Genomic DNA, 15,925 nt, shown 5'->3' with positions numbered 1-15,925 from the left:
CAACTCGGTTGTCGGAATTTCTTGACCTCCTACTTGAAAAAGTGACGTGTCTTGTTTTTATTCTAAGAATTGAGATGTGTTTTCTGCTCCGTATGTCCATAAATGTTAGGCGTTAAAAGCCAAAACCTCTTTTTGTACCTAAAGAAAGGTAATATACAGGAACAATAACTAACACTTACCTCATTTTTAAAAAAAACAATGACATATGATTGTGTGATGCTATATAACAACTGGCAGTGTATCTGTTTGTTTCTAATTTCATGTGTGCCTTATTTTGTTTCTAATGTGGTGATTAATACAGAAGGAAGAAGTTTTCTGAGCTGAGGAGAAAAGAGAAGAGAAATGACTGGAGAGAAGAGCTGAAGAGAAAAAAGAGGAGAGATGACTGGAGAGAAGAGCTGAGGAGGAAAGAGAGGAGAGATGACTGGAGAGAAGAGCTGAGGAGGAAAAAGAGGAGAGATGACTGGAGAGAAGAGCTGAGGAGGAAAAAGAGGAGAGATGACTGGAGAGAAGAGCTGAGGAGGAAAGAGAGAAGAGATGACTGGAGAGAAGAGCTGAGGAGGATAGAGAGGAGAGATGACTGGAGAGAAGAGCTGAGGAGGATAGAGAGGAGAGATGACTGGAGAGAAGAGCTGAGGAGGAAAGAGAGGAGAGATGACTGGAGAGAAGAGCTGAGGAGGAAAGAGAGAAGAGATGACTGGAGAGAAGAGCTGAGGAGGATAGAGAGGAGAGATGACTGGAGAGAAGAGCTGAGGAGGAAAGAGAGAAGAGATGACTGGAGAGAAGAGCTGAGGAGGATAGAGAGGAGAGATGACTGGAGAGAAGAGCTGAGGAGAATTTAATTGTTTGACAATTTCCTAACATCCGTATCATCTGCAGCGAAAAAAGCAAACGCTGCGAGATCGGTTGTTGTTCTCGTCTCACTGACACCAAGAGAAGAAGAACCTATTGTGTCTGAAAGCTCCAATACATTTACATTTAATTTGTATTCAATTGTCCGTGGTCAGCACAACATATTCGGTAATCAGGTGCAGCACGTGGTTACACAACACAGAAATACTGCGTGTCAACTAACAATGACAGCCTAAGCTTACACACACTGAGCTAACACACTTGTTACTGCACATCTTACATGTCCGTCCCGTCCCGACTGATCCCAGTGTTAAGAAACTCTTTGGCGATGCTCCTCCAGACAGTGTCGCGGTTTACAAAGCGGTAAATGCTTTTACAGACTTGAGAGAGGCGGGCGAGAGATTTACAGTCCAAATAAGACAAGATATGGTAGAGGACATCCTCTGGTAACTGTAGTATGAGCATAATGAGCCCAGTCAAGACGGAGTTACACAAAAAAATATAAACACCATCATTCAGAGGAAACCGGAAGCAGCTCTTGCAGTCAGCTGACAGCGTGGACGACGGCGAATCGTCACTGGGGACCTGACGTATAGCGTGTAGTTTGACTGTGCCTGACTCGATCCGCCGACCTGATCTGCCGTCAACTCGGACACGTTTTACTTATCGCACCGTCAATGAGACGAGAACAAAGACCGATCTAGCAGGGTTTGTTTTTATTGTTTCAGATGAAACGGATGTTTAGGACATCCTCGTGTTTTTCAACAAATAATACAATGAACAACGAAGTTGACTGACAACTTTCTTTCAGCTGAAAATTAAATTTCAATTACTATAAAACTATAGTGTAAAGGGACCATGTGTATTGTATTAATCATCACAATAAAAACACAAAATAAGGCACGCATTAAATATCATAATAGAAACAGATACACTGCCAGTAGTTATATAGCTGTTTTATGGGTAACTTAAAAAATTGTTGGTATAGCAGTCACACCAAACAATATGCTATTGCTTAAGATACAGTTCCCACCGGTCCTCTGCTGGTTAATTTTTAGGTACTGTAATTTAAAAGGCCTTAGAACATTTCTTCTCAAAGATATTTTTCTTACAGTAAAAGCTGCTTGTGCAGTTTTTAGAACAATTCTGACATTCACCAGGGTTTTCTTGTTTGGGATTTGTTCTTATTTAAGAACAGAGTCTACTCACACTCTAAAGCCCTCTTATGCACACTTGACTACTGACATGCTTGCACAAAAATAATCAGTTCTTGAATTTTTAAATTTTCTATTCGAATAATAGGTTTAAAATTACCTTAATATTTTATCGTCTATAATCTTTTGCCGGTGTGTAAAAAAGACAGGTTTCAGTACATAATTTAATATTTAGATAAGGTGTTTAAAGACTTGAGATAGGTCATTGTTCTCAGCCGAAGTGTGTGTGTGTGTGTGTGTGTGTGTGTGTGTGTGTGTGTGTGTGTGTGTGTGTGCGTGCGTGCGTGCGTGCGTGCGTGCGTGTGCGTGCGTGCGTATGTGTGTGTGTGCATAGAGACTTTAGGGACAACAAGTAAGCCTGAATTCTGGGAGCGCAGTGCTCTAGTGGGTTGATAAGGTACTATCAGCTCTTTAAGGTATGATGGTGCCCTATTATTAAGGCCCTTGAAGGTGAGGAGGAGAATTTTAAATTCTATTCTAAATTTAACCGGAAGCCAGTTTGAAGCTAATACAGGAGAAATGTGGTCTCTTTTCCTGGTTCTTGTCAGCACACGTGCTGCAGCATTTTGGACAAGCTGCAGAGTCTTTACCGACTTACTGCTGGAGCCTGATAATAAGGAATTACAATAATCCAGTCTGGATGTAAGAAAGGCTGGGACTCATTTCTGCATCTTTTTGAGACAGGACATGTCTGATTTTTGAAATGTTACATAAGTGATTGAAGGCCGTCCTAGAAATTGGTTTTGAATGCGAATCAAAGGATAAATCGGGATCAAAAATAACGCAAATTCCTGACGATTTCACTGAAAGCAAGTGAAGTGCTATCTGGAATAGCTATGTCATTAGATAATGCATCTCTAAGGTGTTTAGGGCCGAGTATTAGGACCTGTGTTTTATCTGAGTTTAATAGGACAAAATTGTTGGTCATCCAGGTATTTATGTCCTTGAAGTTTAGTTAGTTGATAACATTGTTTTGGTTTTATTGATAGGTATAACTGGTTGTCATCTGCATCGCAGTGAAAATTTACAGTGTGTCCTGATAATGTTTAAGAATGGAAGCATATATAAGGTGAATAAAATTGGGCCGAGCACAGAACCCTGAGGATCAGAGTGATTCAGTTTGGTGCGCACAGATGACTCATCATTAATTTGTACAAATTGGAATCGATCTGATAAACACTGTAAAGAATTGACTGTAGAATTAACAGTAAATACCTGGCAAAAAAGTTGCCAATAAAGTACTGTAAAATTACTGTAAAAAGAATTACAGTATATTACAGGATACGTTTTACAGTTTTTTGTTGTATATAAATTACAGCAATTTCTTGTTTGTTTTTTTTACAGAAAACCACAATTACCTGTAATCTAGTTTACAACATTACCTTGTATTCTATTCAGATTACAGAAGTTACCTGGCAACTAAAGTTGCCAATAAATAGCTGTTAATACTTCACAATACAATATGATGTTGTATAATTGTTTTAGTTATTTTTTATTTTTTTACATTAGCAGTTTTGCAAATTATGCATACTGTGAGGTATTTTGAATGAGACCAGGCATACTGTTTATCCAAAATTCATCTACATTGCACTAAAGTCTTTTCACCTGTTAAATAAAACGGAGCCAGAGCTGCAACAAAATAAAACTTTTATTGACACTCAATACAGTTTCACAACGTTTTAAGAACATGGTGTCCTTTTTTCAGAAAAGCTCTTAAACGTAAATTATACATCTTTGGACACCGGCACACCCTGGAATTCACATTGACCAGAGTTTCAACATAGTCAAACATTATTAAAACTGACAACATACTCGGCTTAAAGGCCCAATCTGAAACCAGGACCTGAGGTAGAAATGTATTAAGAAGAAGGTCACATAATTTTTGGTATAATTTAACTTTTAGCTAACTAGCTAAAAAAGATGACCTTTTTTCAGTGTGTTTGGAAATCTTAATATATCAGCAAAAGATGTAAATACTAATAAAATGTTAAGAGAAGAACAATGTCCAGTCACATAGTGAGGAGGAGAACAGTCCTCATTCTTTATGTTTGACTTACACTCAAAGCCATTCAAAGTCCATTAATCTCTTGAGGAGAGAAGAGACGTGAGGACTGACAGAGTTGTTCTTGTTTTCACGCACCTTCCCACCTTTGGCAGACCAGCTTTGCCGTCTTGGTGCCTTTGGTTGGATTGATTCCAACGAAACATCTGAAATCACAAAATCACACGAAAAGAAACTTCATGAAAAATCGGCGCGGCAGATCCTTTAAAAGAGGGAGCCGAATCCATCAGGTTGTTCAAGACAAGATAATCATTTGCCCATTTAATATGAAAAGCAAAACTTCACAAGATTGCATGAGCTGACCAGCAGTGATATAGTTGCATCAACATAACCTCAGGCAGCAGGTCCTCTGGTTGGAGATTTCCTGATTTCCTGAAGTTATACCTGCTAGAACAAAACAAAAAAACGGTATTGCAGTGTATCAGCCGATTTGGCTCACAGATGATCAGTGATCTGCGGGAAAAAACAGCAGGTCATTCCTACTACAAAAAATGAAAACCAAAACCTTCAGTAAAATAATTTGTTGTGCATTCATTAGCCTACATAAATTAGCAAATTAACATGCATAGTGGATCACAATATACAGCTTTTAATTTTATGAAATGAGCTTTTCTGTTTTAAGTGCTTTATAAACATTAATCTAAGACATACCTTCGGTTTGCCAAGCGCTGAGAAGCCTCCGACACTGGATAGGTGTGATGTTGGCAGGGAGATCCTCCTCTCTGATGAACTGCAGGTCAGATCTGGATGCCACTCCAATGCTTGGGACTGTAGTTTGTCCTCTGGTAGGCTGGGTAATACCACCAACACAGCTTGTCTGATGTCCTCCCCCAGTACTGACATGTCAGTATATATCTGGGAGGGAGTGGTGAAATATAATCACTGATGTGCCATTCAGCTTGTACACATTAATGGACAATAATCAAGGAGAGCTTCTTGCTTAACACACATGTAGTTTGAGCCCTGGACCACCTCTGTTAAACTGTGAATACCCAAATCAGCAAGTTCCACAGCCAACTGCCCCCCCCCACAATAAAGTAGACAAGATGAATGCCAAATGTCTCTATGTTCAAAACACGATTTAGCTACTATAATGGGAAACTGCAGTTTCAATTTAGGCCCAATCCCATTTCACCCAGCTAGCGCGCTAGCATGCTAGCTTTAGCGCGCTAGCGTTAGCATGCTAGTTTTAGCGCGATGTTACTGAGCTTAACTGCTCCTCTCATAACAAAGCATCCTGGTAGGGTTGCATACTGCTTTTCAATTTCAAATGCCATTGATTCACTTTAAGTCATTCACTTTAGTAAGTTGTCACTTTAGTAACTGCAAACAATAGCATTGGTTTAATTAAGATCTCAACAATGTTATTACAATGACATCCCAACAAAGTTGAAGCCCATATTAATTTTGTAGGGAATTAACATTCAACTTACGTATTATGTAGTGGCTGGACACGGCTGTTGCTCCTCTGCTCCCGTGCTCTCATGTCAAGGTCCTCTTTCAAACCGCCTCGTGCAACGCAATCGATATCAACAGTATTTAACTGTAACATGCACCATCTACAGTCAGAATACAACTTGCCTGTAATTTTACAATGTGTTACTGTGGAAAAATGCTGTTAGCTACTGTAATTATATTTGTCCCATGATGCATTGCGATATACAGGTAAACATCGTAAAACGACAGAACAAGAAGTTACTGTAAAATTTTACTGTAGAAACTACAGCAATTTGTTACAGTGTAGGATTCAAACCAGATTAGGGCTGTTCCACAATTCACCTCCAAGGTATGAAAGGCTCTCTGTCGGTCATTGGGGGCAACAGTCTCTCTTCCTGGTTACCATCCACAGACTGCATTGCAGTGTGCGACTAACTACCATCCCACCTCCTGGACCAGCCAGCTTCCTTGGCTTTGGATTTTTTTTTATTCAGAGAGTGACACTCATTTTGACAATTCGTTTGCAAGATGTGATGTATTCTGTAGATGACTGTGTTTGATGTTGCCCTATTATTGTGGTTAGTGGGAAGAATGCAGCTGATGACCATTTTTGGTAAGGTGCACATCTATACATTTAATTGAACTGAGTCCAAACATGCTTTCTTCATTGTACTTTTGAAGTCAAGCCGTAATTAAATCAATCAACCTCTATTTATAATGCACCTCTCAATGAAATCAAGTGCTTTACAGGTGACTGATACAACATAGGATGTTAAAAAGTAATTAAAAACATTCAGATTTAGAGACCAAAGGATGCCAAAGCAATCAATGATAGAAAACACAACCAAAAAAGACCAGTCCCATCTGAGTCCAATCCGCTGCTGCAGGTGGTATCTGTAATGTGTGTGTGTTTGTGCGTAGAGAGAGAGAGGTAGAGGGCAAAGAGGGCAGTGGGATCACATGAGTGATGTTGGCTTGGCAAACTCAAGATGGCATGAATAAAGAGTGTGGACTAGAGAGGAACTTATGATGGCACTAAGGTGAAGATGGCCGCATGAAAATTCAGCTCCCAACTGAACTACCATAAACCCCCCTGCAATCTAGGAGATTTACTTTGAAAGTGTTTATTAGCACATAACAATGCCAGGGGGAGAAGAAAGGGGCCTTAGTATGGCATAACATTTTTAATTCACTTATTACCTACTCACCACTATGCCGATGGAGAACTGTTGACTTATTCACTGTAATATTAGTGTTCCCAACTCCTGAGGATATCTGCATCTTTATTACCTGAAACAGGACAGTGATTGTAAACTGCATTTTATCAAAATGCTTGAATCTTTTTATACATTTTTTCTCCCAAACTGTGAACTACAACCGAGCTCCCCACCAGCCCATAGTGGACATTCATTGATTTTCTTTGGCCAAGGTTTTTATTTGAAATTTTAGAATAAGGTAGTCAGTCTGCAGAGTTTAAATGACAGCAACACACACAAATAACCGTTACCTTTTGGCGGGTACATCCCCCTATACAAGTGGTCTAGGGACAACCTCTTTGATGGAAGCCCAGTTTTAATTATTCATTGCTATTGCTGTTCTATGCTTACTGTTAATAGTTCTTACTCTTTGTTTTTGGGGACCACATGCAAGTGTCAAAAAAACCCTCTGCTTTACACACGCATAATAAAGAATTTAAGGTTATCACCCTCAATATTCATGGGTTGACGAGTCCCGTCAATAGGTCTAAAATGATGTCAAAAGCAAAAAATTTAAAAGGGCAAATTACTTTTTGGGCAAAAAGTCAGGAACATGAAAAAATAAAGAAAATGGTCTTTAGTTATACTCATTATTTCAATCAATCAATCAAATTTTATTTGTGTAGCCCATATTCACAAATCACAATTTGTCTCATAGGGCTTTAACAAGGTGTGACATCCTCTGCCCTTAACCCTCAACAAGAGTCAGGAAAAACTACAAAAAAAAAAACTCACATGTGAGGGATCCCTCTCCCAGGACGGACAGAAGTGCAATAGATGCCACGTGTAATGGAGAACATCAGAAAGATAAGGGTATTTGCAGCATTGATTAGAATAAACAGTTTGTAGCATAAAGGAAGGTCAATGAATTGATGGATTATTGTCAGTAATGGTCGAGTATCTGAGGAGAAATATTGTATATCAAGCAGTCTTGTTGTAATCATAGTCCATGGTCAGCAGCCACCACGATCATGATCCACCATCAAGATCGGATGCCACTATAGACCACAGTCATTGTCCACTGCCGCCATCAGGTTCCACCATCAGCTGCCACCTCAATCGTGGTCCACCACCACTATCAGATGCCAACACGATAAAGGATCCGCCATTATTATCAAGGTCAGCCAGCACGATACAGAATTTGCCATACATGATCCACCATTACAATCTCTGATACGCGATCCACCATCATAATCCACGATGTGGCCGCAGCTGCGGACGATAAGGCAAAGGGACTCCGGGGAAGAAGTCGTCAGTAACATTTATTGATGAGATATGAATTTCTTTGATGTGGTAACGATTGATAAGAGGAAGGAGAAGCTGGGAAGAGAAGCTCTGTGTGTCATGTGTCCCCCGACATTCTAGACCTATAGCAGCATAACTAAGAGCAGGTTCAAGACAAGCCTGTACCAGCTCTAACTATAAGCTTTATCAAAAAGGAAGGTCTTAAGCCTACTCTTAAAAGTACAGATGGTGTCCGCCTCCCGAACTGAAAGTGGGAGATGATTCCACAGGAGAGGAGCTTGATAGCTGAAAGCTCTGGCTCCTCCTCTACTTTTAGAGACTTTAGGGACAACAAGTAAGCCTGAATTCTGGGAGCGCAGTGCTCTAGTGGGTTGATAAGGTACTATCAGCTCTTTGAGGTATAATGGTGCCATATTATTAAGGGCCTTGAAGGTGAGGAGGAGAATTTTAAATTCTATTCTAGATTTAACCGGAAGACAGTGTAGCGAAGCTAATACTGGAGAAATGTGGTCTCTTTTCCTGGTTCTTGTCAGGATACTTGCTGCAGCATTTTGGACAAGCTGCAGAGTCTTTACCGATTTACTGCTGGAGCCTGATAATAAGGAATTACAATAATCAAGTCTGGATGTTACAAAGGCATGGACTAGTTTTTCTGCATCTTTATTATTTATCTTTTTAAAACAGGACTCAAGAGGGGTGTAGTTATGTTGATGCCAAATTCGGTTCATTTTGAACTTCTATCTGAGACTAAAGACAAGGAGAGTACTAAACATAATTTTTAATCCAAAGCTTTTAACCACTAATCTTAATGGAAAATCACTTCCATTAACAAATGGATTAAAAAAAGAATTTAAGACCTCTGTTTTGATAGATTTTCATAATCATGATAAACATTCTACTCAAAACGCCATGATACGTTTTCAAGGTTATTTATTCATGCCCAATTCTAAGAGGCAATGGTTAAAGGAATGTGAAATAAGTCAGAGAGATTTATCAGATCACTCCACTGTCCATTTAAAACTACATTTAGATAGCAGACCTAAAATGACAATGTGGAGATTAAATGCAAGTATGCTAAATAACCCTGGCTTCAAGGAAAGAATAAAGAAATAACTAAAAACATACTTGGAAGATAATGATGATGGCAATATGATTCCAGTGATGCTGTGGCACAGACAAAACAGTTTAGCGGGGGGAAATTATATGGGAAACTGGTTTTGCTTGAAAATTAAACAAGAAATAGATGTGATTTATTGTGACGAAGTGAAGAAAAAGCTTAGATTCACAAAACAGAGATATTGTGATGATAGTATATCATTTTGTAGCCTTGAGTTTATGAAAACAGCAATCTGGAAACACAGTTAATAAAATTATTAAATTATTTCATTTGAACTACAGTGAATACAAAATGCATTTGAGAAATATTACCAGGCTCTGTATAGCAAGTCTACACCATTGTAATGGTGAGTTGTTTTAACGTCTATAAACCTTTTTCATGGACGACATTTAAACATAGATCAAGCAGTAAAAGTATTGGTAGAACTAATGACACAACAGTGGCTGATTCACACACAAATGTCGAACTGATGGGATGAAGCTGTTGTTACTGTTATTAATCACACCTTTACTCTTCCTGCTAAACAATGACAACATGTCTGCTGTTAAAAAGGTCTGTTACATTTGCACATGTTGCAGCCAGAGAGTAAGTCTGCGAAGGGTTAGCTATTTTTTTTTTCTTTCCCTCGATATATTTTGGCATTAGGTTCAGAAAAAGGGATCGATAGTACTATTGTGTCACTTTCAGCAGAGACAATTCTGAAACTAAGATGCTCTTAGTGCATTTAAGAGCAAATCTTCAACCTTAGAGAAGGTTGAAGATTTTCTGAGCCAATTGGACCCGCATTTGGGGAAATGCATAATGACAAATTAATAAAATAAATATCAGTTGAAGAAATTGATAGGGTGATCCCCTCCTTAAAATCTTGCAAGTCTCCAGGGTCAGACGGATTTCCAGGAGAATGGTATAAGTCACTGAAGAAGCAATTAATACCAATACTATATAAGAGCTTCAATTAAACTCTGAGGGAGGGAGTCCTTCCCCCATCTTGGAGGAAGGCCACCATCTCAGTAATCCCTAAAAAGGGTAAGGACTTAAAAGAATGTGGGGCATACATGTTTTGAATCAGGATTATAAAATATATGCAGCTATTTTATCCAAAAGAATGGAGGAAGTGATGCCTTACGTGATCAATGAGGACCAGTCTGGATTTATTCGATGTAGGCAAATTCAGGACAGTAAAGGGGGGGGGCCTCCATGCCATTTCATACATAAAATGTGAAAAGTTATTTAAGAGCATCAAAACATGGCCAACGAAGGCCTGTCTCAAACTATTCACCTGTAATATGGCTGTCCAGCCAGTCTAGGGCTCTTCAATTTATTTATTGAACCGCTTGCTCAAGCGATAAGACAAGATCAAGGCCTAGAGGGAATAGTAATGAGAGATACAGAGTACAAAATATGTCTTCATGCAGATGATGTCTTGGTCAGCTTAAAGGGATAGTTCACCATAAAATGAAAATTCACTCATTATCTACTCACCAGAGTACTGGTGGGTTAACCCTACACTTCTGGAGTCTCAGGGCTAAACAGAGTTGCAGCCAAATCCAATACAATTGAAGTAAATTGTGCCCGCTTCTTCAGACGTAATAAAACTACAGAAAAAACATGACATGCCTTCATACTGCTCGTGTGGTGTCATCTAGGTGTCCGCAAGCCCGACATTCATACCTAATGTCTTCCTACGAGTTGCGTTCACGGACCCTCGGGCACACCATCATGTGGCTACGTCCGCTAGCTTCGCTACTTCTGGTAGCGGACATTTAAGTGTATTTAGGTGTTAAATTAACAAAGGACATATCTCGACTGTACTATAAAAATTATGCACGTATTAATTAACAGATAACAGAGGACCTTGATAGATGGGGCTCTTTACCCCTGGATCTAGGTAACAGAATTATGACGATAAAAACAACTATCTTACCTAGATTACTTTACTTTTTTTAGTCACTACCCATTCATATTCCTAATAATCAATATGGGATACGATGATGTCCCAATTCATTTGGAATGGCACTGTCCCTAGGGTGAGATACAAAACCTTACAGCTGCCAAAGCACAGTGGTGGGATGGGCTTTGCGAATCTTAAAGACTATTATATAGCTGCACAGATAAGACCATTGATGCTCTAGTGCAATCAAGATTATTTTGCAAAATGGAAAGCCATGGAGCTGTCGTTGCTAGACAGGTCTCTACAAAGTTTGTTGCCCAACAATATGATATCCAGAGTCAATGAAACAACTTAACATTCAGAAAGAAATCCTAACGTGGCCCAACCGTGATCCAGATTTTAAGACAATTGTGAATGACAGAGGCTTCATTCAATGGTTGAGACAAGTACCCACAGCACTGTGTCTCTTGGTTGATGATCAGAAATGTATAGACTTTAAAACCATGTCAGAAAGATATGGCCTTGTTCAAAAGGATTTCTATGGATATCTCCAACTCTGGCAATATCTTGATAAGATCATTAAAGGATCTATGCCTAGATATGTATCAGGTGTTTATTAGGGCTTATAATACAAAACTTACACTACAACCCAAGTGCTGGAGAGGATGTGGGCACTGTGTGGCAGACCATAAAAACAGTAACTGTGGCTGTACTAAGGTAAAAGGCATTAAATTGAACCGCACTCGTCTGTTGCGACCTAAATCCAATTGAGCACCTATGGGACATTATGTATCGGTGCATCCAACGCCGCCAAGTACCGCCACAGACCGTCGAAGAGTTCACTGATGCCCTGATCCAGGTCTGGGAGGAGATCCCCCAAGACACCCTCCACCAACTAATCAGAAGCATACCCAGGCGTTGTCGGGAGTGCATACAGGCATTTACCTATGCTGTGGGAATACAGCATAGGTTAAGGATTTTGGTTTCCATTTCATTTTGCTCTCAACAAAGTATACAATATACCTCAGTAAATATTTTCAACTTGAATATTTTGTTCATCAAGATCTGATGTGTGATTTAAGTGTTCCCTTAATTTTTTAAAAAAGTGTAGTTTTAGCCTTGGCTAAATGCTGGTGGACCGCTATTTCACTCCTCAGGCGGTTACGGCAATGGCAGCAGGGAAGAACAAGTGCTCTATTATTTTCCTTATTGAAGCGATGAGAGAGATCAGCTGTCTCCTTCTGATCCAGAAATAAGATTCAATTCAACTCATTTCAATTTTATTTTTATAGTGCCAAATGACAAAATACATTATCTCAAGGCACATAGAAGGTCAAGACCTTAAAAATCATAGAGAAAACCAACAGTTCCCACAATGAGCAAGCTTTGGCAACTGTGGAGAAAAAAAACTAAACTAACTAATAATAATAATATTTGTCTGAATCCTATAGCTCTGGAGTGAGAGATACCTACAGAGAAAAAAACGAAAAAAACCCACAAAGTTAGTGTAGTAGTAAAATAAGTAAATGTGGGGCCAGAGAGACAGAAAGAATTGGAGAAGTGCTCAGTGCATGATAAGAGTTCCCCCAGCAGTCTAGGCCTATAGCAGAATTAATAAGGGATGGTTCAGGACTCAGAGGCTGGACTGGTACCGGTTGGGAGGGGCTGAGAGACGAGTGCGAACCCATATGACTCATACAGGGGAGGAAGTACGAAACGCCTCATTTCAATAACATATTTCTTCGAATGGACTGAGTGAAAAAGTCTGTGGAGTGACTGTTTTCATACTTTGAGGGTCCCTGACCCCCTTCAAGTAATTCCGGATAGTAAAAGCCCAAAAAATGTATTTTACACAATATGGGCCCTTTAACTACGTTTTTCTGATCAGTTTCTAAAAAAGATTAGTTGACACCATTAAATACCAGTATGATTTTTTTTTTACAGTGTTAGATAAATATCCAGGTTTTGATCATTAGGTTTATACTGGCCCCTATTTAGCCACTTAAACTGCCAAGGTTGTGTCACTGTCAAATGACTACCAAAAGGTTAATTGACCATATGATATTTTATGAGGCGCCTAATTGTTTACATCAAAAGCATCAATTTGTGCTCATTCACATCATGAGGGTTGTGAGTCCCTCAGTTTCGAGTGGCATTCCTGCAACTCTTTGATCAGCTGAACACAATCCCACATAATCGAAATATGCAGATCATTTTCCTTTTTTAAAGATATGCCCTCTTCTTGAAAGCTCTGTTCTCCAGGAGACCATGTCCAAAATACTGGGTCAAACTGAAGCTTCCCTCTGATCATCTTTGCATTTCAATTATCCTTACTGCTTGTGCACCAGTACATCTGAATATCTGCAGACAAGTGTCAGAGTACATTCAAACAGGCATGTGCCTGTTTTACATTTCATTTCATTTAGCTGACGCTTTTATCCAAAGCGACTTAGAATAAGTGCATTCAACCATGAGGGTACAAACCCAGAACAACAACAATCAAGAAAGTACAATTTTCTTCAAGAAAGCCAAACTACAAAGTGCTATAGGTAAGTGCCATATAAGTGCTACTAAATCGCTACTTTTTTTTTGTTTGTTTTGTTTTTTTATTCAAGGTTTAGTCGGAAGAGGTGTGTTTTTAGTTTGCGGTGGAAGATGTGTAGACTTTCTGCTGTCCTGATATCCTTGGGGAGCTCGTTCCACCATTTAGGAGCCAGGACAGCAAACAGTCGTGATTTTGTTGAGTGTTTAGCTCGCAGTGAGGGAGCAGCAAGCCGATTGGCAGATGCAGAGCGGAGTGAATGGGCTGGGGTGTAAGGTTTGACCATGTCCTGGATGTAGACTGGACCCGATCCGTTCGCATCACGGTACGCAAGTACCAATGTTTTGAAACAGATGCGGGCAGCCACTGGTATCCAGTGAAGGGAGTGGAGGAGCGGAGTAGTGTGAGTGAATTTAGGTAGGTTAAAGACCAGTCGAGCTGCTGCATTCTGGATGAGCTGCAGAGGTCGGATGGCACTAGCAGGTAGACCTGCCAGGGGGGAGTTGCAATAGTCTAGGCGTGAGATGACCAGAGCCTGGACCAGAACCTGCGCCGCCTTCTGAGTGAGAAGGGGACGTATTCTCCTGATGTTGTACAGGAACGTGTTGTTGCAGTAATGTTGGCAGTAAGGGAAAGTTGACTGTCGAGTGTCACACCCAGGTTCCTAGCAGTCTGGGTGGGGGCTAACACAGAGTTGTCAAAGGTAATAGTCAGGTCGTGGGTGGGTGAACCTTTCCCTGGAAGGAAATTATTTCATTCTTGTCAAGGTTAATTTTCAGGTGGTGTCCAGACATCCACTGAGAGATGTCAGTCAGACCGGCACGTGCTGCTACCTGTGTTTCAGATTGGGGAAAAGAGAGGATTAGTTCAGTGTCATCAGCATAGCTGTGGTAGGAAAAGCCATGTGAGAGTTGGTGTACAGAGAGAAGAGGAGGGGACCCAGGACGGAACCTTGAGGGACCCCAGTAGTGAGAGGACAAGGTTCAGACACAGATCCTCTCCAAGTTACCCGGTAAGTGCGGTCGTTGAGGTAGGATGAGAGCAGGGAGAGAGCAGAGCCTAAGACACCCAGGTCCTGAAGAGAGGAAATAAGAATCTGGTGGTTCACTGTGTCAAATGCAGCAGAACAGTCTAGAAGGATAAGGACAGAGGAGAGAGAGGCTGCTCTAGCAGTGTGAAGTTGCTCAGAGACAGCAAGGAGGGCAGTCTCAGTTGAGTGGCTTGCCTTGAAACCAGACTGGTGAGGGTCAAGAAGGTTGTTATGGTGGAGATAGGAGGAGAGTTGATTAAAGATAGCTCGCTCGAGAGTTTTGGAAAGAAAGGGAAGAAGAGAGACAGGTCTGTAGTTGTTTACTTCAGATGCGTTGAGGGTGGGTTTCTTCAGTAGAGGGTTAACTCTTGCCTCCTTCGGGGGGTTAGGGAAACAGCCAGTTGACAGGGAAGTGTTGATAAGATGGGTGAGAAAAGGAAGAAAATAATGCCTTGCATTACAATGCGGCCCAACATCGACTCGTCCTGTGGTGATCAGCCTGTGGTGAAACTGCCTTGGAAGAAGGTGTCTTGTGATTAAAATAACTGTTGGCGCTAAGGTACCCAACTGAAGATGTCCCTATCATCCACTGGTGGTTGACATCTTAACTAGTGCGGAAGATATTCACCATGTTTTCCTATGTACTAAAAAAATTCACAAAGCAAAATATGTGTTTTAAGAGGTTAAAGGGACCTTGCCTTTTGATCTTTGACCACCAAAATATAATCAGGTCATCCATGAGTCCAAGTGAATTGTGCAAGACGTAATGAAATCCCCAACGGGCAGTCCTAAAATATCACATTCACAGGAATGGAAATTCAGGTTGTATTGGAAGTAGATGCCGATCTAATGCATAAGGAATGGCTGGAATAATGATCTGACAATATGCCTGAAATGCAGAGTAGGGGCTTTTGAAACCAGAATCTGGTGTCCATTTTTTTGTCTCAGTGACGAAGAGAGGGTGTTGTGGCGATGCCATGGTGGTGTACCTGGAGCTGATGTATTTGATCAGAGGCTCATATGGGCTGAGATAGGAATCAAGGCGAAAAATGTAGATGGAGAAAGAAACTTTGATCTGTCTTACTTCATCGGAGAGTAAATAGGAGAGAGTCAGGAGTATGGATGGAGATGTCTGATAGGCTGGGATGGCGAGAAGGGCTATAAACAGATGTAGTTTGGGCAAATTCCGAGCACCTCAAGACGCCAAAAAAAGCTAACTAAAACATGACCTCTAAGGTTTAAGTCGCCTGTGGGGATAAAGAGCCTGAATGAAGAGAAC

At 40.4% G+C, this 15,925-nt stretch overlaps 1 protein-coding gene across 1 annotated transcript in view; it reads right to left on the bottom strand.

Moving 5' to 3' along the window:
• fbxw4 (F-box and WD repeat domain containing 4) overlaps positions 1–1,431 on the bottom strand; it is a 101,221-nt gene extending 99,790 nt beyond the window's left edge. The window contains exon 1 of the mRNA XM_035172049.1: positions 1,133–1,431. Within this exon, the coding sequence (XP_035027940.1) occupies positions 1,133–1,317 (185 nt within the window). The 5' untranslated portion in view covers positions 1,318–1,431. The remainder of the gene's footprint in view (positions 1–1,132) is intronic.
• Positions 1,432–15,925: the final 14,494 nt, after the last annotated feature.

Source organism: Hippoglossus stenolepis, chromosome 12 (genome assembly GCF_022539355.2).
Source record: "Hippoglossus stenolepis isolate QCI-W04-F060 chromosome 12, HSTE1.2, whole genome shotgun sequence".
In the NCBI taxonomy this organism is placed as follows: Eukaryota; Metazoa; Chordata; class Actinopteri; order Pleuronectiformes; family Pleuronectidae; genus Hippoglossus; species Hippoglossus stenolepis.
The sequence above is the reverse complement of the archived record's forward strand: the minus strand, read 5'-3'. Positions and strand labels throughout refer to the sequence as shown.